We start from the raw sequence: 21603 nt of genomic DNA, 5'->3' as shown, positions 1-21603 counted from the left end.
GATTGACACATGATAGAGTTTACTTTGTGAAAGTGCAAGGATGTGTCAATCAAACGCGTCCCGAAATTCGTTTCAATAATTTCCAGATGAAACAAGTTTACGAACACGCTTTTATTATATTTCCGTGTGAAATGCTATAAGTCATGATATTATACAGAAAATTTGAGAAAATATTAACTTCAAATCTGTGTCTAGGCTCTTTTAATCTCGGAAAGTGAAGAAGACTGATTTTGTTTACACATGAAAATAGCGATCGTGAATCGGCAATTTCCTGATGAAGGCAATGTGAAGAATTTTTGGGGAAAATAAAGTGAAAACATCAGTACAGTGAAATGTTTTGAGATTTTTGGCATAAAATACTCTGAGATAGCCCTGCTTAGAAAAAAAGGCCCAAAAGTGGCTTACATATATTGCACGTCTACATGTAGCTCTATGATCTGCTGTATATTTATTTTTTCATCGAGTTGTGCAGCTTCGTGTTAACATGTATACCAGAAAGCAGTTTAGTTTGAATGTTTTTACATTTTGCCGTAGTCGACAAGCCAGTCGAAAATAACGGTTTTCAAAAGCTACATTAAATGATAGATTAAAATAGTAAATTATTGTTAAAGCAATATTCCAGTGGAGATTCTTTCATTTTCAGTGAATTATGTCCACTAACTACACCGCAGGCTTTCCAATCGATATTTTCTGCACAACTGTCGGCAGGTTAATTTCGTGCACATTTTGTCGAGTTCGTCAAATATGATCAATGTACAAGGAACAGTACGTTTGTTATGAAATTAAGTTTCTTTTCACATTGTGCAATTTTTTTGTCGATGAAATGTCCATAACTGTCTCTCAGGAGCAAAAGTTGTCAGTTAGGTAGTCAATCGTCACTTTAAGCTCATTCCATTTTCTTTGGTCACATTTTTACCCTGCACAGTGGTCCTACACACTCGCGGATTGGGAGGGGGGGGGGTAAAATTTCCAAATAAGGTTACCTGTGTATACATATAAAGGAAAAACTGTCATGATATTAAAATGAGTATATTAAAAATACGGTGAACATTTAAATAGAGAAATGTATAAAACACATTTGGCACTCTTGCAAAAGCAGCAGATAATACATGGATTTTACTTTTCAAGCAATCAATATCACGGAGAAATGATTTCCTAGGCCTCAGTCATCTATTTCCACAATACAGATTTGCCATCAGTTTTTGATACCAAAAATTATTTAGATAATAAACTACTAAAGAATTACTAAAGAATTAGCAAAGCATTTCACACGGAAATATAATAAAAGCGTGTTCGTATCCTTATTTTATCTGGAAATTATTGAAACTACGAATTTCGGGACGCGTTTGACACATGATTGACACATGATAGAGTTTACTTTGTGAAAGTGCAAGGATGTGTCAATCAAACGCGTCCCGAAATTCGTTTCAATAATTTCCAGATGAAACAAGTTTACGAACACGCTTTTATTATATTTCCGTGTGAAATGCTATAAGTCATGATATTATACAGAAAATTTGAGAAAATATTAACTTCAAATCTGTGTCTAGGCTCTTTTAATCTCGGAAAGTGAAGAAGACTGATTTTGTTTACACATGAAAATAGCGATCGTGAATCGGCAATTTCCTGATGAAGGCAATATGAAGAATTTTTGGGGAAAATAAAGTGAAAACATCAGTACAGTGAAATGTTTTGAGATTTTTGGCATAAAATACTCTGAGATAGCCCTGCTTAGAAAAAAAGGCCCAAAAGTGGCTTACATATATTGCACGTCTACATGTAGCTCTATGATCTGCTGTATATTTATTTTTTCATCGAGTTGTGCAGCTTCGTGTTAACATGTATACCAGAAAGCAGTTTAGTTTGAATGTTTTTACATTTATAAGAAATTATAATTAAGATGAAATATTAAAATGTCCGACTAGAATTATTATAAATTTGACTTTTTTGTACGAAAGTTACACAATTTTATGAAAGGACAAGATAGGATAAGACCCTTTTTGGCCCCTGGTTTGGGATGTCTCTTAGAATGATGCAACATTTCATCAATAAAAACCTGTTGTCATCCCTGTTACAAAATGAGTATTGATTCTGTTCTGGGATACTCAAAGTCACAGGAAAGTCACAAAATTGTTAATTTCCGAATTTTCTCATTTTAATGCAAATTTCATCAATTTTAAAACACATTTTGTTTCAGAAAACACAGAACACATGCTTGCTTTTCACTACCAAATATATATATTTCATTCATTAGTATCAGATGCATATTGTGTATAAAAATCTCAGATAGACCAGCTTGTGCTCAATATTTCCTGAAATGAAAAGTATCTCAAATTTGAGGAAATTCCATCAGAATTGAGGAAATTAGGAAAAATGTCCTACTTCCTCACCCTCCTGTAGCCTCCCTGTACGCTTTGAATCAACATTAGTGCTGATTTTAAAACAAGCATTATTTTCAGTTCTTAACTGCAAACTATCACAATTTTAACTGTGTTTTGATTTTTACATTAAATGTGGGACCAGATTCGGCCGCGTTCCCATACCCTGTCCTTTAAAGATACTGTAAATAATTTAATATGTTACTACAGAAGGAAATTCTCTGATGAGAATTTTCACATATTTTGATTGTTAGTCTAAAATGTGTTTGTGATTGTAGGAAGGGGTGTAACTACACCTGTGAAGGCTAATTATAAGGTTAAATTATACTTTTGAAATCACTAAATACAGTTGCTTCCAGAGACTTCGGCCCTAGGCCCCCACCAGGGCTTCAGTCGTCCTGGACCCACTGGGGGTCTTAAGGCGGCCCCAGACCCCCTGCCTCTGAAAAAAAATTCACGTCCCCCAAACCCAAGTTCCTGAATCCGCTCGTTCTACACATGATGGGGCCAATGGGAACTTATGAGACCTAGAAATCCCGGGTTAATATGAATTATCATTATTAGCAATAACTATACTTTGCAAGGTAGGTAGGTGAGAAATTTTTTTCTCAGAAAATTTCAATTTCAATGTTGAATTTCCAGAATGCATAAAAAAAAATAATTGCGTACTGGATGATAAAAAAAGTTTTGAGTCTGTCCATTTTTATAGTCAGTCGGTCGGAAGGCAACCAAACAATTTTTTAAAGAAGGCCCTACAGCTCTACAATATTTAGCCATTTTTACCCGAGAGAAATTGTCGGGAATTTCTTCGACTGCGCCACTCGGCCTCCTAACTTGGCAAAATCGCCGAAGTAGGCCACTGAAAAAAAACTTTGGAATGTCGCAATTTGTTTCCTGCGCCAGGTAAAAGGCCCGGTAGGGAGCATCCTATTAGGACTTCAAGAGAGGCCTTCCAGGCCCGTAGGAAGCAATTTCAGTTTGGGGGGGGGGGGGGGCACAGCCATACATTTTCAGTTGACAGTTGAGGGGGCACTACCAAAAATTTCCTGACAAGCAAAAAAAAAAAAAAAAAAAAAAAAGGTCATCAGACGTTTTTATTGAGGGGGCACAAGCATATTGTATCTATGTTTATCTATTTTTACTATAGTAATCTATATATCGGCAAAATTATTGGGGGGCACGCCCCCCCCCCCCCCCGTTTCCTACGGCCATGCCTTCAAAGATACCTTTGAGATTTTATATAATTGATCTCTATAAATTCAGTTCGATGAAGGTTGGGTACTTTTTTCAGTCCTTTCGATAGCACTTAGAAGAGTCTGGGAGATGAACCATGATGGTTGTACTTATTTGCCAAGAAAAACTATCTTTGATTTCTTTTTAACAGGCAAATCGTTTCATAATTTTATTGTCGCTGATGAGAAACTACATGTATTCATGTATATACATGTATGAGGTTATTCGAGGAATCGGAGTTAGGATGTTTGTTAAGTTTCTAAAATCATAACTATGAATTACAGCTTGATGTTGTGATAGATCCAAAAATAAATTCTTGTATTTAACAACAATGGATCGGAACTAATCCATACTGCATACATATACAATATTTTAATTCGGTGAAATCCTGCCCCATGCTAGTTTAATTTAGAGTAAATTCCTTTCAATTCATTTGACATCATTTTTCAATGTGCAAATTATCCACGTCTTTCGTCAAATAAGGTTCAAAGCATAATCAACCCATTGGAAAGCAGTTTTTTCCCTCTTATATAATCAGCTGATAATGGCAGCACTCAGTGTTAGTTGGGAGGGAGAATGTAGTCTTTAAGTTTTAAAACTGCACTCTTTTTTCAATCTCTTTAAGAAAAACAATGTACTCATATGAAAAAAAATCCAGCAAATACAGAAACTTAATTGTTTCAGGAATGTTCTAGTATTAACAACCAATGACACACATCGGCATCCATAGGCACTGTCTTTAATGTGTTTACATATCATAAAATTATGCAACATTGAGTTTGAACATACTTCAAAGGGCATTCTGTCACCTAACTGTTAATGTACCAGCGGAAGAATATGTGTAAATATCAGCAGAACCTTATAAATCGGTCACATCATTAAACGAACAGGCTTCAGGTGGTAGTAAATTCTATAGCTATGCAGTGGAGATCAATTCAGATGACTAAAGTACATATCTATCTTTCGTTCTGAGATCGTAAGGATGTTGTCAAAATTGTGGCAAAATTAAAAAAAAATGAAAGGAAGGGAATAGCAGAGAGTCACTTTTTTTTTATAGTTTGAAGACGAAGCAATATACTCAAGTGAACATGACATATATGTTTTTATTTATGTTATCTAAGTCAATATTAACTTTGCTTTTAGGTGGTTTAGCTCTTACGTAATCGAAAAAAAGAATAAAATAGGATTAATAAATAGGATCTCTTTCACTACATTATTAAAACATTATGAAATATTAGAATGAATGATTTTTTTCTGCTCATGAACGAACCGTGAGAATAACAGTTCAGGTACTGGAAGAAAGATTATTTAGAACGAGTTAAAAAAAAAATCACACACAAACATACAAATGAAAGAAATGAAGAAAATCGAGGTGTATTCTTGGCAATTGAAGTTATTATTTTTTTTAAAATTTAAATCGTGGCCAGATGATTTTTATTCCTAGGTCTAGATTTTGAAATATTTAAATAGTTACCGTTGTCAAAAGATCATGATCTCAATTTTAAGTTTGAGAATAGAAAACATGCTGAAATATGAATGGGTTTGTAAGAGGAATAGATATATATCAGTTAGGTTTTAAATACTTCAGAAATTCCAGCTGTAGGTATGTGAGAATTCCATTTTATAATTATTGTCTGCGACAGGGGCTTGTCATCCTCTCCCCTTTATATTATATTTTTGTAATATCATGGAAAAACGTTACAATATGTAATCATAGCAATAATTGCAACGGTAAAAAAAAAATATTTATGTATATACAAGAAATGACTCTGTCTTCGGATTAAACCTGCAAAAGTTATAGACTCTGTCTAAAACATTTTGTTATGTAATCCTTTGTTATTTTCGGCTGTTATACGCAGTTATACAGCAGAAAGTTCCTGTAAATTTAAAAGTTACATGCCTCAGGCAAACAGTTTGGTTCTTGGGGCCGACAAAACGCATTTGCCCGAGAACACAGTCAATAAATGTTCTGTTATACCTTTCATTTATTTTATTATTATTATTTAACATGTATACATGTATGTCGAACACCAACGAATGCAAATGAGATTTAACTGAACCCGCCCATTGTATGACGTAAGCGGTCCAACATCTCATCGACAGGTCCAATATCTCACTCCGCGGTCAAACATCGATTTTTTTTATGACCGCTCAGCAAAACATTGGAAATGTTAGACTTTTATTAGTATTGATTTATATATGAACAAATTTTTCAAGTTATAAAAAAATAAAAGTGTCACACAAAATCGAATTAAAATAAGTAATGTCACGGTAAAACATCAATGTCACAATGAACCTGATGGAATTCCTAATACATTTTTTTTAACTTTAAAGATTCACAATTCACATTTACACAGTTGATTTTAAGGAATTAATTTTACTTTATTTTACGTTTTAGATTCAAAATTCACATTATTTCTCTTGATCATGATTTTTCGCTACTGAAAGGCATATATCCATGCTTTATATGAATTTCTTTTCATCTAGAGGTACTTTACGAAAAGGTCCAAGACCAGTCTGCACTCAGTCTCCGTATTCTTAGATTTCCCGTCTTGTATCTAATCTATATCTTTTTGATTTAAAGATTATTGAAACTTTCTTATCTATTTCCTCATCAGGAATAGACATAGCTTGTTGAAATTTGGCTTCCTAGCATTCTCACTTTCTATATCTAGGATATCACTCAGAACAATCTCGGTAGCCTATTTAAATGAATTGAATTATGATTAAGAAAAATAAATGCTCTCGCCAACAGAGAAAGACATGTTTATACGGCTTAATAGTGAAAATGACTGATAGCCTTATATTCAAATCTACCTCAAACTGCCCAATAAGTGACTAAAAGAAACTGATTTTATTGTTAAAAATAGTTTTACTTGGGACAGTACATTATGAAGACAATTGCTAATATGAAACATCATCACTGTAAACAAGTTTACCTGATACTATCCAATCTTTCTAACACGTAAGACACAAAATATACAGAGAAATTCAGGAATTCTAAAAAAAACAAAACAAAAAACAAACAAACAAAAACACGCGGATACGTTTTCAAAATTTTGCAAGTACTCGTATATGCCTCATTATGATTTTGATTATATTAATATGTCATAATAGTTTGACAGTTTCAGAAAAGGGTAACTCTATACAGAGATTCGCGGAGAAAGAAAATTTCGTTATTTGGTGTTGGGGAGATAACTCTATCATAATACCGTGTCACGAAAATTTTATCTGTAACATTCATACGTTTCTTCAATGTTCTAGGCCATCAGATGGCTTTGATATATGTTTTCAGTGTATAATTTATCGCAAAGATATTTGATGTTTGAAAAATTTCAGTTCGTCTATGTGCTCACTGTGGCGCCTGAACCTCAGAGGCTCACATAAAGTAATTTGATGAATACCACAATGCATAAAGTTTTTCTTAATAAATGTCGAGGAATAAATCTTATTCAAATGTTCGCCGTCTTTAATATTTTTCAATGTAGATGACATACCGAGCTCCACCTGGAACCTGAATTCTCGACTCCTGGGACAGGAATTTCAAGATCTTTGCAGAGGGCTCAGTAGGTGCTTATTGTGATCGTGCAAAAAGCGTGTCTGCTAACACTGGCTAAATGTCCATGAGTACAAATCTTCAAACGTTAAATAATTTTTTTTCAATATACAGCCAACTCAGCCCATCCCTAAACGCAAAGGACATAAATTTCACAATTTTGGTAAAGCAAAAAGTGGTAATATAATCACAGTTTGGTGTCTCTTAGATGATTATGAATAAAAATCAATTCATAATGAATTTTCAGTATATGACTTAGCCTTACCCTGTGGCCTGAACCAGAAATTACGAGATCAGCAATAATACAATTATGGAAGAGGACAAAGTGCTTATTCAATATTTTAATCGCAGGAACAGTTTGTCTGCAGATGTCCGTAAGAAAAGATGCCATGTACATATGACCACAGGAGTTCGCAAACCTATCAATTTCACCGAAATTTTCAGTAAATATAAAAAATACGTAATACCTATAATAAGAACACCGTATTTTTTTTTTATATTGACCGAAAATTTCGGTTACCAACTTACCCCCGCGGCAGGGCCTGAAATCCAAGGACCAAGAATTGAGTTTGGAATATGGTTGAGTGTTCATTGTAATTATGCAAATTTTTTTCTGCTAAATATTCAACTTATAATATTTTCAATATATTACCAACTAACCCCAATCCAATGGCCTGGATTACGATATTTAATTATTTTGGTAGATTGAGGGCTATCTGTCTTACATTATCATGTTAACAGTTTGCCCATCATTAAATATTTTAAAGCTTGAATGTATTTTCAATATATAACCAACATATTTCACAGTTTTAGTAGAGGGGCTCATTTGCTAACTGTTTGCCTGATTGATGTCCATCCGTAAAAGAGGAGTTTTTCAAAAACATATTGCATTTTCAATATATGAAAACCCTGAATCCAGGGATCATGAATTTCACAATTTTGGTAAAATGCTCATTCATTATTTGCTAAATATAAATGCCAACAGTTTGACTGCTAAAAGAGTAAAGAAGAATTTTTAAGATTGCTCTAATTTTGACCGTTTTTGTCCCACCCCTCAGGGACAATTTTTGTTCCTCTTTACCCGTGAATGTTATATACCTAAATTGATTAAAATGTTTAAAATAGGAAAGGTAAACAATAAAAATATTTAATAAAACATTTGTACAATTATAGTATACCAGAATACAGATAAGTATATAAAGAAGCAACAAAATGTACCAAAAAAATTCTGAATACATACACAGCCCATACAGAATAACATATATTGCATCATTAACTTGAGGAATTTAAGATTTCACTGACATCAGTGATATCTAGACCGATAATGTTTTCATGAATACATGGATTTCAGATACATTGATGTCTATCTGGATTTCCAAAGCATCACCTTCTATTTGGCTTCACGACTGACTATACGTACATGAACTCCCAAACCATGGCACTAAATATAAATGGCTGTTTCCTAGAAATCACATTTAATTATATACGACACTATCCGGGGCACCGAAAAGGTAAGTTCTTCATGTTACATTAAAAGTTGGACTTCAGTAAAAAAATTGGAAGCTTGAAGCAATTACCTCCCAAAAACTTTAAATGTTCATACTGACTTCGTGCAGATTCCTTGAACGGAGCTGTGAAAGCTTATAACTTGGTGGATTCTCGCTCGCCTGTATAACCCTGATTGTCGAAACTTTTATCCAGAGAATCATACGCCGGAGGTTTTTCCACGTCGACGGTTTTGTCTATTTCCAGGATTTGCTGTTCTTCCGGTTCTCTGTATTTATAAAAGTACGCCACAACGATGAAAACAAGTGTGTTAGCTGCCATAAGTCCGGCAAGCATGAAAAACAAATACTCTGTTTTTCCATCGTTCATTTCCTCGGGAAACCAAGCATCTGAAAATAAAAGAGCGTTCATACCGTCATAATTATGTCGAATACAATGTATTCGTAATTCTGCCAAGTAAAAAACCTTGCAATATCGTAAACTTGATGTGTTTAACGGAGACATAAATATCATGTCTAATTATGTCGAAAAATAATATTCACTTTAAGTTTTTAAGTTAACAACAGGCATAAACCGAAATAAACCTTTTTTTTTTGAAAAAAGAAAAGAATTTACTAGATGGAGGAACTTTTTTATTTAGATTTACACCATGATTTATACAGGAAAAAAGGACAACTTCCGTTACAAAATGTAAACTGGTTTCCAAATATTCACCTCCTCTCGATAACTCTCAAACTATTTTTGCCATACCAAGTTCTGCTCTTGCCATTATTTTTTGTTAATTTCATATGCCTGTGCCTCTGATTAACCCTTCTGAACTCTTGGAATATATTGGCGCTATAACTGAACCCACCTGGTGGTTTAGTTCCTGATGCTTCTTTGACTATCTCCAGAATTGCCTCAGACACGTAATTACCTAATCCCGACATCATTAAAAACAAACCCATAACCAACCCCTGCATAAATGAGGGTGCCTGAGAGTATGCAAATTCCAGACCTGAAAATCAAACATTTACAATCTTATTAAAGGTATAACGGCGCAATTTTTTTTTAAATTTTCTTTTCTTTCCGAGAAAGTCATAAAAAATCGTTAAGGTTAAATAAGACAATTTTTCATCATTTTAAAACCTTTGATAAAATAAATAGAAAGATAATAAAAACAAGAGGCCCATGGGCCACAACGTTCACCTGAGTCAATATGGCCCTGCTGTTCTTCATCAGCAGTAGATTGTTTCCTATGTAAAACTTTAATCCCTATTGTGACCCCACACTAGACCTAGGTGTCATGATTTTTCTAGATGTAGTCCCGCCCTACCCCACAGGTTCATGATATGAACAAATTTGAATCTTCACTACTTCAAGATACTTCTATATCAATGTGACTAAACGTGGCTTTGCTGTATAGAAAAAGATATAAGAGAATTTTTCCCTATACATCCATATGTTAAACTCTGATAGTGCATTGTGGCCCCATCCTACCCCAGAGGTCATGATTTGAACTAATCTGAATACAATACATGAGACATGGTTAAACACAGTGATTAAATCAAACAATCAAACAGTTTAAGATCTAGTTAGCTCACTTGTACTGAAAGCATTTTGTCCGTCTGTTAATTTTTAACATTTTGGGTGGGTAGGGTGGGGCCACAATGAGAGATCAGAGTTTTACATAAGAAAATATAGAATTGTTTGATTGTATGTTATTTTACATCCAGTTCGAGAATTTTTCACTCATGCAGAGACTTCACCATATACCGGTGAAGGGCTTCAAATTTTGAGCTTTACTCGGCACTCAGGGCCATTGAGCAGTGAGGGATCTTTATCGTGCCTATGCCTGCTGTGACATGGGACCTCGGTTATTAAGGTATCATCTGAAGGACCCGCAACGTTCACTTCAAAGTGTCGAGCGCTTGGCGAAGGAACAGTTGCTACCTATTTTTATCAACTTAGGTCAGTCGCGGCCGGGGCTCGAACCCACGTCCCACCGATCACGGAGCGAGAGCTCTACAGAATGAGCTACCGTGACGTGACGGTAGAAAACACAGGAAAAAAATCTTTAAAATTCTCTGTTTAAGAATAGCAAAGCCATGATTAGTAATATTGATATGGAAGCATCCTGAGATAGTGAAAATTAAAGTTTGTCCCCCCTCTCCCTTTTCATTACTGAAATGATTTCTACTTCGTCCCAGCCAATGAGCTCAGGTGAGCGATGTGGCCCATTGACCTCTTGTTACTAGTGTTATTTTACTAAAATAACATTGACTTGAAATAATTGAGATTTCCATCGATCCTGAATTATTTGAACATTTGTTCTGCTTACCAGAAACACTGGCAAAAACTTCACTAGCTCCCACTAAAGCAAATTCGGGGACTTGGGCGAAAATAGAAATGTGAGAAGCATTGAACGTGTCCGATGCCAGATCTTGTTGAATATATCCATTATTTTCAATATCTTTCTTGCGATAAATTTCCAAAATCCCTGCCACAAGAACTGAAAGCGCCGATAAGATGAAACCAAAGGCTACAACAAAAAACAAAAAAAAAAAAAAATATCATACGTTGACTGGAATAAGAATAATCTAAGGCAGTCATGCTACTGTTAAGAGAATAGAACTGTTGTTGAAATTTTCAGAATTATTTTGATGGTTAAGCAATGATATCCCATTGGCCAAATTTGTTTATTCGGGCTGATTGCATGAGACATTTGAATCAAACATGACAACGTAATCCAAATAAACTTTAACTGATCACTATGTTTCTTTATCGTCGCACACCCACGGCCAATCGCGCATGTGCTTACTGTAGGCGTAGGCGAGATTAACGGTCCTGAGTACGTCATTCTCTATCCATAGGTTTCTGCCGCTACGCTCCCAGCGTAGCGACAGACAACTCTGGATAGAGAATGTGACGACGTGCCCCTTAAAAGCAGACAAAATCATTTTAAAATATCATCATATCTGACTGTTTCTCTATTTAGAGCCACAATAACCTTTGTCATGGGGTGAGATCATTGTTTCTTTAATATGTATTTCATTTTTATGACGATCTCTTGACAAACTTAATTTGTGACTAAATTTTAAAATTTCAAATTGTCCTATGTAACGGTTAAACAAAATTGTACCTACGTTCCAGAATCATACCGTGTGTGAAAATTGAACTGACCTATTCTTTGTAAATGTGTAGGACTCCTGTTATGCTTAGCCAAAAATGGATAAATGATTCTGTCCATGATAGGAATAAGAATTAGGATGATAATGGTATTGAACACATTCAGCACGGCTATTGGCATCGTTACACTGCCAATTTTGGCGTCCATTCGTTCACCTTGCAGAAAAAATGTTGACTGCATCTACAAAAAAGATGCTTCACAGATTCAGATAAGTATTCGGTATTCTGAATTAGTTTTTCCCTTAATCGATGAAAATTTTTATTGTCTTTAAACCTTTAAATGTCAATTAAGTAAATCATCTGTACCTCGTTCAGAACCCACAAAACATAGACAATCTGAAATTTAGTACCAATATGTCATGAAGTCTAGATCCGAGGTTAATACAATAAAATCTGGTCCCAAAAGTCGTATTTGACTTGTCATTAAAACCCAAATCATTGAATGCGAACTTTATAAGACTCCCATACCAAAATTAGCTCAGTACCTGAAAGCACCTAAACTAAGTGTAGGACTTGCACTCGGGTGAAGGACGAACTTCTGAACGGTTCTGTAAGGGGTTTCATATTTCACATGCGTATTTCTTTTGATAAGACCTTTCTTTGAGTATCAACACTTTGACCTCTTGATCTTGAAGTTAGATCTACTTTTGCAAGACTTTAACTTTGACCATGAGCTGCTACACGGGGGCATAAGTGTTTCACAAACTCATCTTGTTTGGTAGTAGTTTTTTTCAGTCCCTAACTACCAAATGTCAGAGGGGACTGTAAATTTGCACTCTGTCTATGTATAACTAAGGCTAATGTTTTTCAAAAGTACATGTAGATCCAACTCCAAGATCGAGGTCATGTGGTAAAAAATGTTGGTACCCAAGGAAAGCTTTCGTTACAAGACCTCAGAATGGATAACTCGGAAGTCTCTGGTTTTATCCTACATTTATAACCCCAACCGGAAGTTTTGTATCCCGTCTAGAGTCTTAAAATGTATCAAGGTAATTTTCGAGGAATAAATGAGTGGTTTACAATAAAGAAGCTCGACCAGAGATGTCTGAAACGATTTATTTGACAAGAAAAAAGTCTCTCAAAGCGAACGATGTCATTTTAAAGTAGGTTAATGATGGATATATTAACAAAATACGAGGTTGAAGCGGGGGTGCCTGAAATTGAGTTAGGTACCTTGTGGAAAGAAAAAGAAGGATATACGAAACAAGTGCTTGTCTGTGGATCAAAAGGCTAACCTTTTTGTCAGCAACACGTAAAAGTCCAAGCTACCGGTAAAAATGTTCTAGTACCCAGAGAAAGGCCTTGCCACATAAAATACACATTTGAAATATAAAATTCCTAGCAATAAGCGTTAAGAAGTTATAGCCAAGGTTAAAGTTTTTCAAAAGTAAGTCAAACTCCAAGATCAAAGTCATGAGGTAAATATGTTGACACCCAAAGAAAGGTCTTATCACTAGGAATACGCTTGAAAAATGAAAGCCCTTGCACCAACTGTTTAAAAGTTATAGCCAAAGTTTTTGTGGGCAGAAAAACAGATACATGAACAGACCAATGACAATATGTCCCCATATCTCCGATAACTGAGGTATAAAAATCAGAAAGTTAATCTGAGGTTGTATCTTCATTGTAAAAATATAAAAACCTTTGGTATTCCAGTATTGAAGATAAAATTCTAGGGAAAAAATCCTGTCGCAATCTATCTTGACCTTAAAGAAAACTGAATACAGGTTACTAGACAAACCTAAAATTTAACATGGTGATCATAAGTCATATCATAGCTTTAGAACATTATAACTGAATACTTTCAACTAACCTGAGAATAAATGGCCCAATACAAGATGATTAATAAAAACACAGGGATAATTCTAAGGACAGCAACCACCCCATCCACAAAGTCATCTTTGTATTTTCCTCCATTGGCGTTTCGGGCTTTGTCGAAGTTTCTGCAGCCTGCTTGACAGCAAACTCCCAAAGAATCAACGATTATACTACCTACAGACCAAAAATGTTACATATATTAATGGTAATCTGCCTTTAGACCACAAACGTAACTTTTGTTATAATCTGCCTACAGACCACATAGGTTACATGTATTATTGGTAATCTGCCTCCAGAATACAGACTATCTATATTATTGGTAATCTGCCTATGTACAGACCACAAAGGTTACTGATGCTATTGGAACCTGCCTACATATGACAATATATCAAAGATAACATGCAAAATTTATGGATATGAACAACTTGTGTATAATTAATCCAACCTTGGTCTTTACTTGAACTAATGAGCATGTGAACATTTCTTACAAGATGACACTGATAAATGTTTTCATCTCTCTACAGAACATGTACATACATGTACTGTAAACCAACTTCTATTCGCGTGTGAGAAATATTCGCGAGTTTTCGCGACCTACATTTACTCACGAATATAAAAAGCTGCGAACCATTTATTTTGCTTTGTATTTGTAGAGAATGTTTCCTCAGTCGCGAAAATTAATCGTCATATATAGATTTTAAACCGACGAATCGCGAATAAAAGATGACGCGAATATTAGTTGGTTTACAGTATATTTTTTCATTTCATAATATTATAAATGTAATGGATGATGGTACAGATACACTGTTGCATATGACAGGGCATGTTAAAAATTGCACTCATTTGCCTTTCAGTAAATTTAAATGACAATACATGTGTTTAAAATTCATTGCATACCTCCTGGCGGATATTGCTTGTATTTAGATTTCACTGCAACAAAAATGATGAGCGCTATCACCATAGATATGAATGGGATGAGATAGCCCAAACTGAAGCTAATATTTTGTTGTACATAAGCCACACCCAGGAATGCCACGAACGACCCAGCGTTTATGAACCAGTAGAACCTGCCGACACAATAAAACATTAACCGTTATGCCACGGAAGAAATTATTTACAGTTCTACAGGGATTTACAAGCAAAATCGTCATACCAGTTGAAAAATGACTGGACTGCCTCTGGTCCTAGATCTTCTACTTGTTGTGCACCAAATGGACCAACATTTGCTTTTATGCCTCCTGTTCCTATGGCAACGAATACTAGACCCATAAAATAATAAACCCTCCGCATTTCCTGGAAGAATACAAATAGAACTTGAAGCATTATTTACCTTTGCTAACAGTTCTTTGTTTTGATTCATGAAATTTTGGTACAATTTAAAATTTTGATTTCCAATTTAAAAAACGCTATTTAATGCAATGCATCTTACATAAATCATCAATCAAGTTTTATTTTTTTTTTAATGAAAGAAATGCAGAGACTACCGTAGACAAGTCGTACGAGGAGCCATCACCGTCACTTCCAAACCAATCCGTATAGTTCATTGCTGAGGCTGGCAGGAGGAACAGCCCTGAAATGTGCCGTTTAATGCAAATGTCAGAAAACAACTGTACCAAATATTCAGATAACTGGTCGACAAAACTAGCAGTGCAAGTTGTTCAATCAAATGCTAATATGAAGATATGGAATTTCGGTTTATATAGACGTACCTAAGACGTATATCAGTCCAGAGCCTAAAATGGTATTGTATTTTCCCGCCAAAGTGTCTGCGATATAACCACCAATTACAGGGATGATAAACACAGTCCCTGCAAGGAAATAATTATATATGAAAAATGAGAAAAGCTTATTACTTTTTCAATAAAAGAAAGTTTTACTTTCAGACTTCGCAGATTTTATTGTCGGGGAAGAAAGAAACTAACTCCTTTTCTTCATTTGAACTTGTAAAAAGTTTATTATTGATGCCTAACTGCCCAGTAAGGCAAGGATACTTGATTATTTTACCACTACATCGAAGAACACAAAGCAAATTTGCACGAGTAAACATGATACATTTGAATTACTTGACTCACCCTGTGAGTGAATATTGCACATTTTGAACCAGAAAAGCAAAGACTGAGTAAAAAATAACTAACCTGAAAACTTAAGACTCAGTGAGTAAATAAATGAAACACTTTGAATAACTAACCAGTAAATCGAAGACTCACTGAGGCGGCCGTAGTAGTCTCAAGTTCTAAAATCGAGGTGCAATACAAAACCATATTTGCAGTAACACTGTAATATGTTAGTCTTTCACAAAGTTCTGTGAACAATATAGCCACAGCCAAGATCATATGATTCCCCCTCCAGAGAGAAGGTGGGGATATTTTGTCACCCCCTTCCCTGCCACTCGCAGATAACAAAATTGTTCTTTCTTCATCCGGAGCTGCCATTTCACTTGAGTATAGGTCACATGATATATATATTTTTCATTAATGTACTCGAGTAGATAAGTGTATATACCGGGGATACCCCGATGTTTAGCGTATCTTCGTTAATCATAATAAACCCACGTTATCTTTTGTTTGTTTAAATTGTAAATCGCTGATATTGGTAGTATATTTAGAAGTAAAACAGATTTTCCTCTCATCTCTCGAGAATGCAGGATAAAACAGACAGAGGAAAGAGAACAAACTGAGAAGGGGAAGGGTCTATAATTGTGTTTTTAACACTGTAATCATTGGGGTTCTATTATTATGTCGAACGATGTTTATTTGGTAGGACTGTGGCAAAATAATTCAATTCTACCAAGACTAGGAATTCAGTGGTAACTTGTACAGAATCTAAGGTTAGCGGTTCATTTCTTTGACTGTTAACTGACATTTATTGGATTCTTCTTAATTAATTTTGTTGGGGATTAATATCTGCGACTGAGACAAATGAACAACAGAAGAAATGTTTCGCTGTGTGACAAATCTCACAAAATAAATAAATAAATAAATAAAAATCCCAACATCCAATAAAAGTTGGTTTACTGTTGCTTGAAATGTGAAGATAACGAGCAGTGACCATTCTCTCAATCCAGATTATGAGCAGAGACAACATGTGCATCTGAAAACAGAGGTGGGATCAGGTGCCATGGAGGAGTAAGCATCCCTTGACTGGCCACACCCTTCGTTGGCTCTTTGTCATGATCGGGTGAACTTAAAAGTCCGTAGACAAGTCAGTGTGAAAATGATGGCCTAACCATTTGTATAGAGTCAGTTTACATTCGACTTAACGACAGATTATATTTGCAAACAATGTCAATGTATTGACCATAGAATTTGCAAAATGTTGACTGTAAACGAGATTGTTGATATTCTTGTATCATCAATTTATTTGTCAATAGCCTGTCTCGTTTGAGTAATTGTTCGTAGGTAGAACATGCTCTTGCTTCTACTGCAATAGTGCTGACAGTGCGATTGTACTGGACTGGAAATCACAACCAGTATTACTTTATAACTTTTTATGGGATTTACCCATATAATTTTTAATAAGATTTAGAAATGTAGAATATTTCTTCTTTAATTTGATAGAGCTTCCTTATTTCAGTGGAAGTCTAAAAAATAAACGAGAAAAATTTCAAAGGGTAATAAAGTGCACATACTGATTAGTTAGTCATTGGAACGTTTTTCTTTGTAATTATGATTATTTCATAATTTTACATCGATTATTATGAACTTTTTAATTACTAGTCCAAATTCCTTTTTTCAATCATAAAGAAAATACTTTTTATTTCACTTTCCAAGCTTTTCCTTTTAGACAGGGTCTTACCCGAGAACACCAGGCTGACGGTGGCGGCTTGTGTACTTTCCAGTTCCAAAACATTGGTGCAGAAAAGGACAACATTAGCGGTTACACTGTAGTACGTCAAACGTTCACATAGCTCACACATAAGAATACATCCCACCACCAACAATTGTTGTCCAGACATACTCCGCTTCTGCCCCATCTCTTTCTTCTCCTCCATATTGAGTCCGTTGTTTACTCCCTTCTTCAATAGAGGTTCTGATTCGTCTTTGTCTGAACTTGCCATATCAAGGGACTCTGTACCTAGTCGATAGAGGTATTTTGCCTGATAAGAAAACAGTATTTATTTGAATTTTGTCTAAGACTTGCATATAGGTAATGCTGGTATTTAGGTAAAACTGAAATGCCCATGAAGATAAGGTTCCATTGCTGCCTTTAAGGTGGCGGGTATGACTTTCATTGCAGAAAATCGAATTCAAACGGAAGTTTTTTTCTCAATTAAATCATATTTACACTAGTTTTTGTGTCTTTGTTTCTACTCTTTGTACCAAGGTTTGATGATTTTCAATAAGTATTACCTTGTGTGTGGAGGGGGGGGGGGAGTGAATTATTTATTTTTTCGCACCTTGAAATAGTGTAGATGAGTCCTTATCTAATCAGTATATGTATTTAAGTTTGATTTTCACGGGATGTAACATGATTTATCTTTTATTTTGACCTGCCTGTGTAGTGATTTTATGTGACTTTTCAATTATGACACATTAAATTGGAAGTGATGCTAGCCCTGCTTTGCCAAGTTTATTCTAGTGAATGTGAACGAAACTCTATTCATTGTCAATAGCAAGTGGTGATAGAAAATGATTTTAGTGTTTGTTTTGCGTAAAAATTTAAGCTCCCCTTCCATATGAAATACAATTATACACTATCATGAGCAAATAGAGCTAGTTCTAATTTTTAAAGAGAAAAATTAACATGTCAAGGATATCTTTCCCATAAAATTATGAATAAAATTCGTGACTCTTCTATCGAAAGTTGTGCAAAAATAATGTGTTTTCTGGATATTAAGGTCCGAATTTTTAAAGTTGGTAAAGTTTTATCAACTTTGAGGGTTGGCCTCCTCTTACAGAGTGTTGCAAATTTATTTGAAATGTGGCCCTTCTAATCTTGATAAAAAGATTTTGAGCTTTTCCCCCTCTACAGTCTATTAAAAATAAAATTTCTATTGTGACCCCACACTGGCGCTTGCTTCGTTATTTGTTTAATTTTTGAAATTTTATACAAATATACAAATGAAAAAATACAAACTTTATACAAATACAAGAAAACTTTCATATAATCTGAGGTTTTTGAAAAAATGATTTATAAATGTCCATATGCTATTTTTGCCATTTATATGGTATATTCCCTTGGAAGGGAACCTTGCAATACATTTGAAAAATATAATATGTTCAGTTAACCAAAAGCCTACATGATGAGGATAAATCGGTCATATATTGTACTATATTTAATGTATGAATTCATTTTCTTCACTTCTGGAAATCTAGTCTAGCTGGCAACCAGCCTTCCACCAAGTCTGAATTCGTGTTCTCTGGGTCCAGGACTCAGCATTAGGGTTTATTGGTAAATCATTATGGAGTTTATTTTGTAAAATTTATTGATTCCTGACATTGAACAAGATTGTATGCATTTTGGCAGTAAGCTATTTTAGCATTTACAAAACATAATGTGCGTCCCAACAGCTTAGGCACAAGGTGGGGCTAAGTTGATCATACATGTATATTTGATATGCTTTTCTTTAAAAATCTTTTTATCCTTTAATCATCTATAGGAGCAAGCTTCAAAAATATGATAGTTAACATAGTCCTCACCATTTTGTAAAATTCATGTCACATGACTTCAAATTTCCAATTCTAGGTGGGGCGGATTCGAAGTTGGTCATAATCATCTAGAGAAATTCACGTTAATCAGGTGACCATCAAGGCCCATCGGCCTCTAGTTTTAGAAAAAAATTCAGTTGTGGAAATTGTAATTCAAGGTTTGTGCACACAAAATGAAGTCCCTGTTTAAAAAAAATTTTTCAGTCATCAATTTAACAATTTTTTTGTATCCTCAAACCGCAACTATAAGGATTCCACAGCAGAGCAAAACGCCACATGTTTATTTTTGACCAATAATCAGGCCCATAGGAAGCAATTTCAGGTGGGGGGCACAGCCATACAATTTTCAGTTGACAGTTGAGGGGGCACTACCAAAAATTTCCTGACAAGCAAAACGTTTTTATTGAGGGGGCACAAGCATATATTATCTATGTTTACTATAGTAATATATATATCGGCAAAATTAATGGGGGGCACGCCCCCCTGCCCCCCCCCCCCCCCCCCCCGGTTCCTACGGCCATGATAATAGAAGTTACAATTGTGAAATTCAGCACAAGTAAATATTCTGAGTGCAATAAATTCATTTTTTTTTTAAAGTTGTTTCCTTTTTACACTTGATGATTTTCTTATTTCATCTCATCTTTTGTAATATTTTGTATAATACGTTAATGGATTCATCAAACACTTAAATGAACACAATGTCTCATTACAGCTGAGCAATATAAAAAAAAATATTTCCTCATTAAATATGATTATATATGAATCATACATATAATTAACATAAGATTTCGCATGATGCTTTGATTAATTGTTAATTGATTAATTGTTTTACATGTAAGTAATTAGAATGCTAGAAATCTAGGATATTAACTTTTGTTGATAGGGACCAACAGATTTAAGAGGTATACCAAGGACTACCAGACAATATAGTACTTATGGAATTAGCATAAGAATACCTGTAAAAAATTGAAAATAAAAAGGACTCTGACCATTTCTGCGCTTGCTTGTTTTTTCATTAACGAAATTCCTTTCGTATATATATACGAATCACGAAAAATTTAAGAAAAGTTTGCTACAGACCCCTTTGATAACATCCTAATTTTTCCTTTTTAAACTACCTTTTTAAATATTATGTTCCTAAAAATGTTAGAATTCAAATTCCTATAAGTCTCTGCAGAATTACCTCTCATCAGGTAAGAATATTGTATTTTGACGTTTCTACCTCTATATATTAGGCAGGAAATCGTCATCATGGCGAGATTTATATATTTCCATAACTATAAAAGATCGCGGAATAATATTGCATAATCACCTGAAATATTATTACATATTATAAAAATATATACATTACTTGAAATTTTTTATTTTGCAGATCGGAATGCATGTACCAAGCGCCAAAGGACTTAAATAAAAATTGTATTCTTTTGAAATAAGGGGTTCAATTATCAGTGGCACAAGCCAGTACATATTGCACTTTGACCACCTTAGAAAATTATCGAAATAAAACATGACCTGCTTTCCGTAGAATAAGATTTAAACAGTTTCGTAATTTTTTATATCTATACAAAGGGTTACATAAAATTTAATTAATTATACCTCTTATGTAACATGCAATGACATTAAAATGTTATGCACTTGTATATACTTAATATAGACCCTAAATACTACCTAATTGAAATATTACCTTATTACCTGTAATGTCCAAAGAATATTGACTACGATGTTCTAGATAATTGTTTTATTATCCGCCTCCTCTCCTAGCAGCTGATGAATAGGAATCATCCTCTCATTTAGTCTTCATCATGAGTTCATTATTTCCCTGATTAATCACACTTATTAGTTCTAAAATAATCTATCAAGTCTGATAGTGTGTTTGTATCACTCGAGACATTTTAGAGTCATATGATCTTTCACCTATAAATATCCGCAAGTCAATTAGGAACATTTAAATCGAGGTCGGTTTTTGGAATATAAACATGTATGTATAACTGATAGTACATGAATTTCCTTAAAACTCATGCACAATAGGATTACTGTGGGTTTATCTGTGCTATTTCCGGAAATAAAATTATATTTTCCTGAAACCTTACTAAATATACAAAGCTAATAACACGTGAAATTTATTTGCTTAAAATACAGTGTAAATACCTTTAAAGTCACTACAGGTGCTTGGCGAAGCCCCCCCCCCCCCCTTCCCCGCGTTAAGGGTTCTTCGACGTTTTTTAAAAAAAATATTTTTCCATGGCACATTTATAAAGTATTACAATTGAAAAAATTGAATAATGATAAAAATTAA

General features: G+C 34.5%; 1 protein-coding gene across 1 annotated transcript; it reads right to left on the bottom strand.

Moving 5' to 3' along the window:
• Positions 1–8300: 8300 nt before the first annotated feature.
• Positions 8301–21020, bottom strand: LOC133190542 (solute carrier family 15 member 4-like). Its single transcript, XM_061326226.1, has 11 exons — positions 21000–21020; positions 17455–17755; positions 15369–15467; positions 15144–15229; positions 14813–14952; positions 14557–14726; positions 13655–13833; positions 11836–12022; positions 10994–11194; positions 9527–9670; positions 8301–9062 (listed from the first exon to the last, which is right to left on the bottom strand). Exons 2-11 carry the CDS (start codon positions 17714–17716, stop codon positions 8809–8811), a joined length of 1722 nt encoding a protein of 573 aa, XP_061182210.1. The 5' UTR covers positions 17717–17755; positions 21000–21020; the 3' UTR covers positions 8301–8808.
• Between the last annotated feature and the right edge of the window lie 583 nt (positions 21021–21603).

Source organism: Saccostrea echinata, unplaced genomic scaffold (assembly GCF_033153115.1).
Source record: "Saccostrea echinata isolate AGI-Se365-2 ecotype Australia unplaced genomic scaffold, CSIRO_AGI_Sech_v1 ptg000022l, whole genome shotgun sequence".
NCBI classification, from domain to species: Eukaryota; Metazoa; Mollusca; class Bivalvia; order Ostreida; family Ostreidae; genus Saccostrea; species Saccostrea echinata.
The sequence above is the reverse complement of the archived record's forward strand: the minus strand, read 5'-3'. Positions and strand labels throughout refer to the sequence as shown.

Excerpts from the sequence above, each read along its gene's own strand:
- LOC133190542 (XM_061326226.1), bottom strand. The coding sequence starts at position 17,716 with ATGGCAAGTTCAGACAAAGACGAATCAGAACCTCTATTGAAGAAGGGA. Across the intron at positions 15,230-15,368 it reads TGGACTGATATACGTCTTAG|GGCTGTTCCTCCTGCCAGCC; the intron begins GTACGTCTATAT and ends GGCACATTTCAG. Across the intron at positions 11,195-11,835 it reads TACACATTTACAAAGAATAG|CCTTTGGTTTCATCTTATCG; the intron begins GTCAGTTCAATT and ends TTTTTGTTGTAG.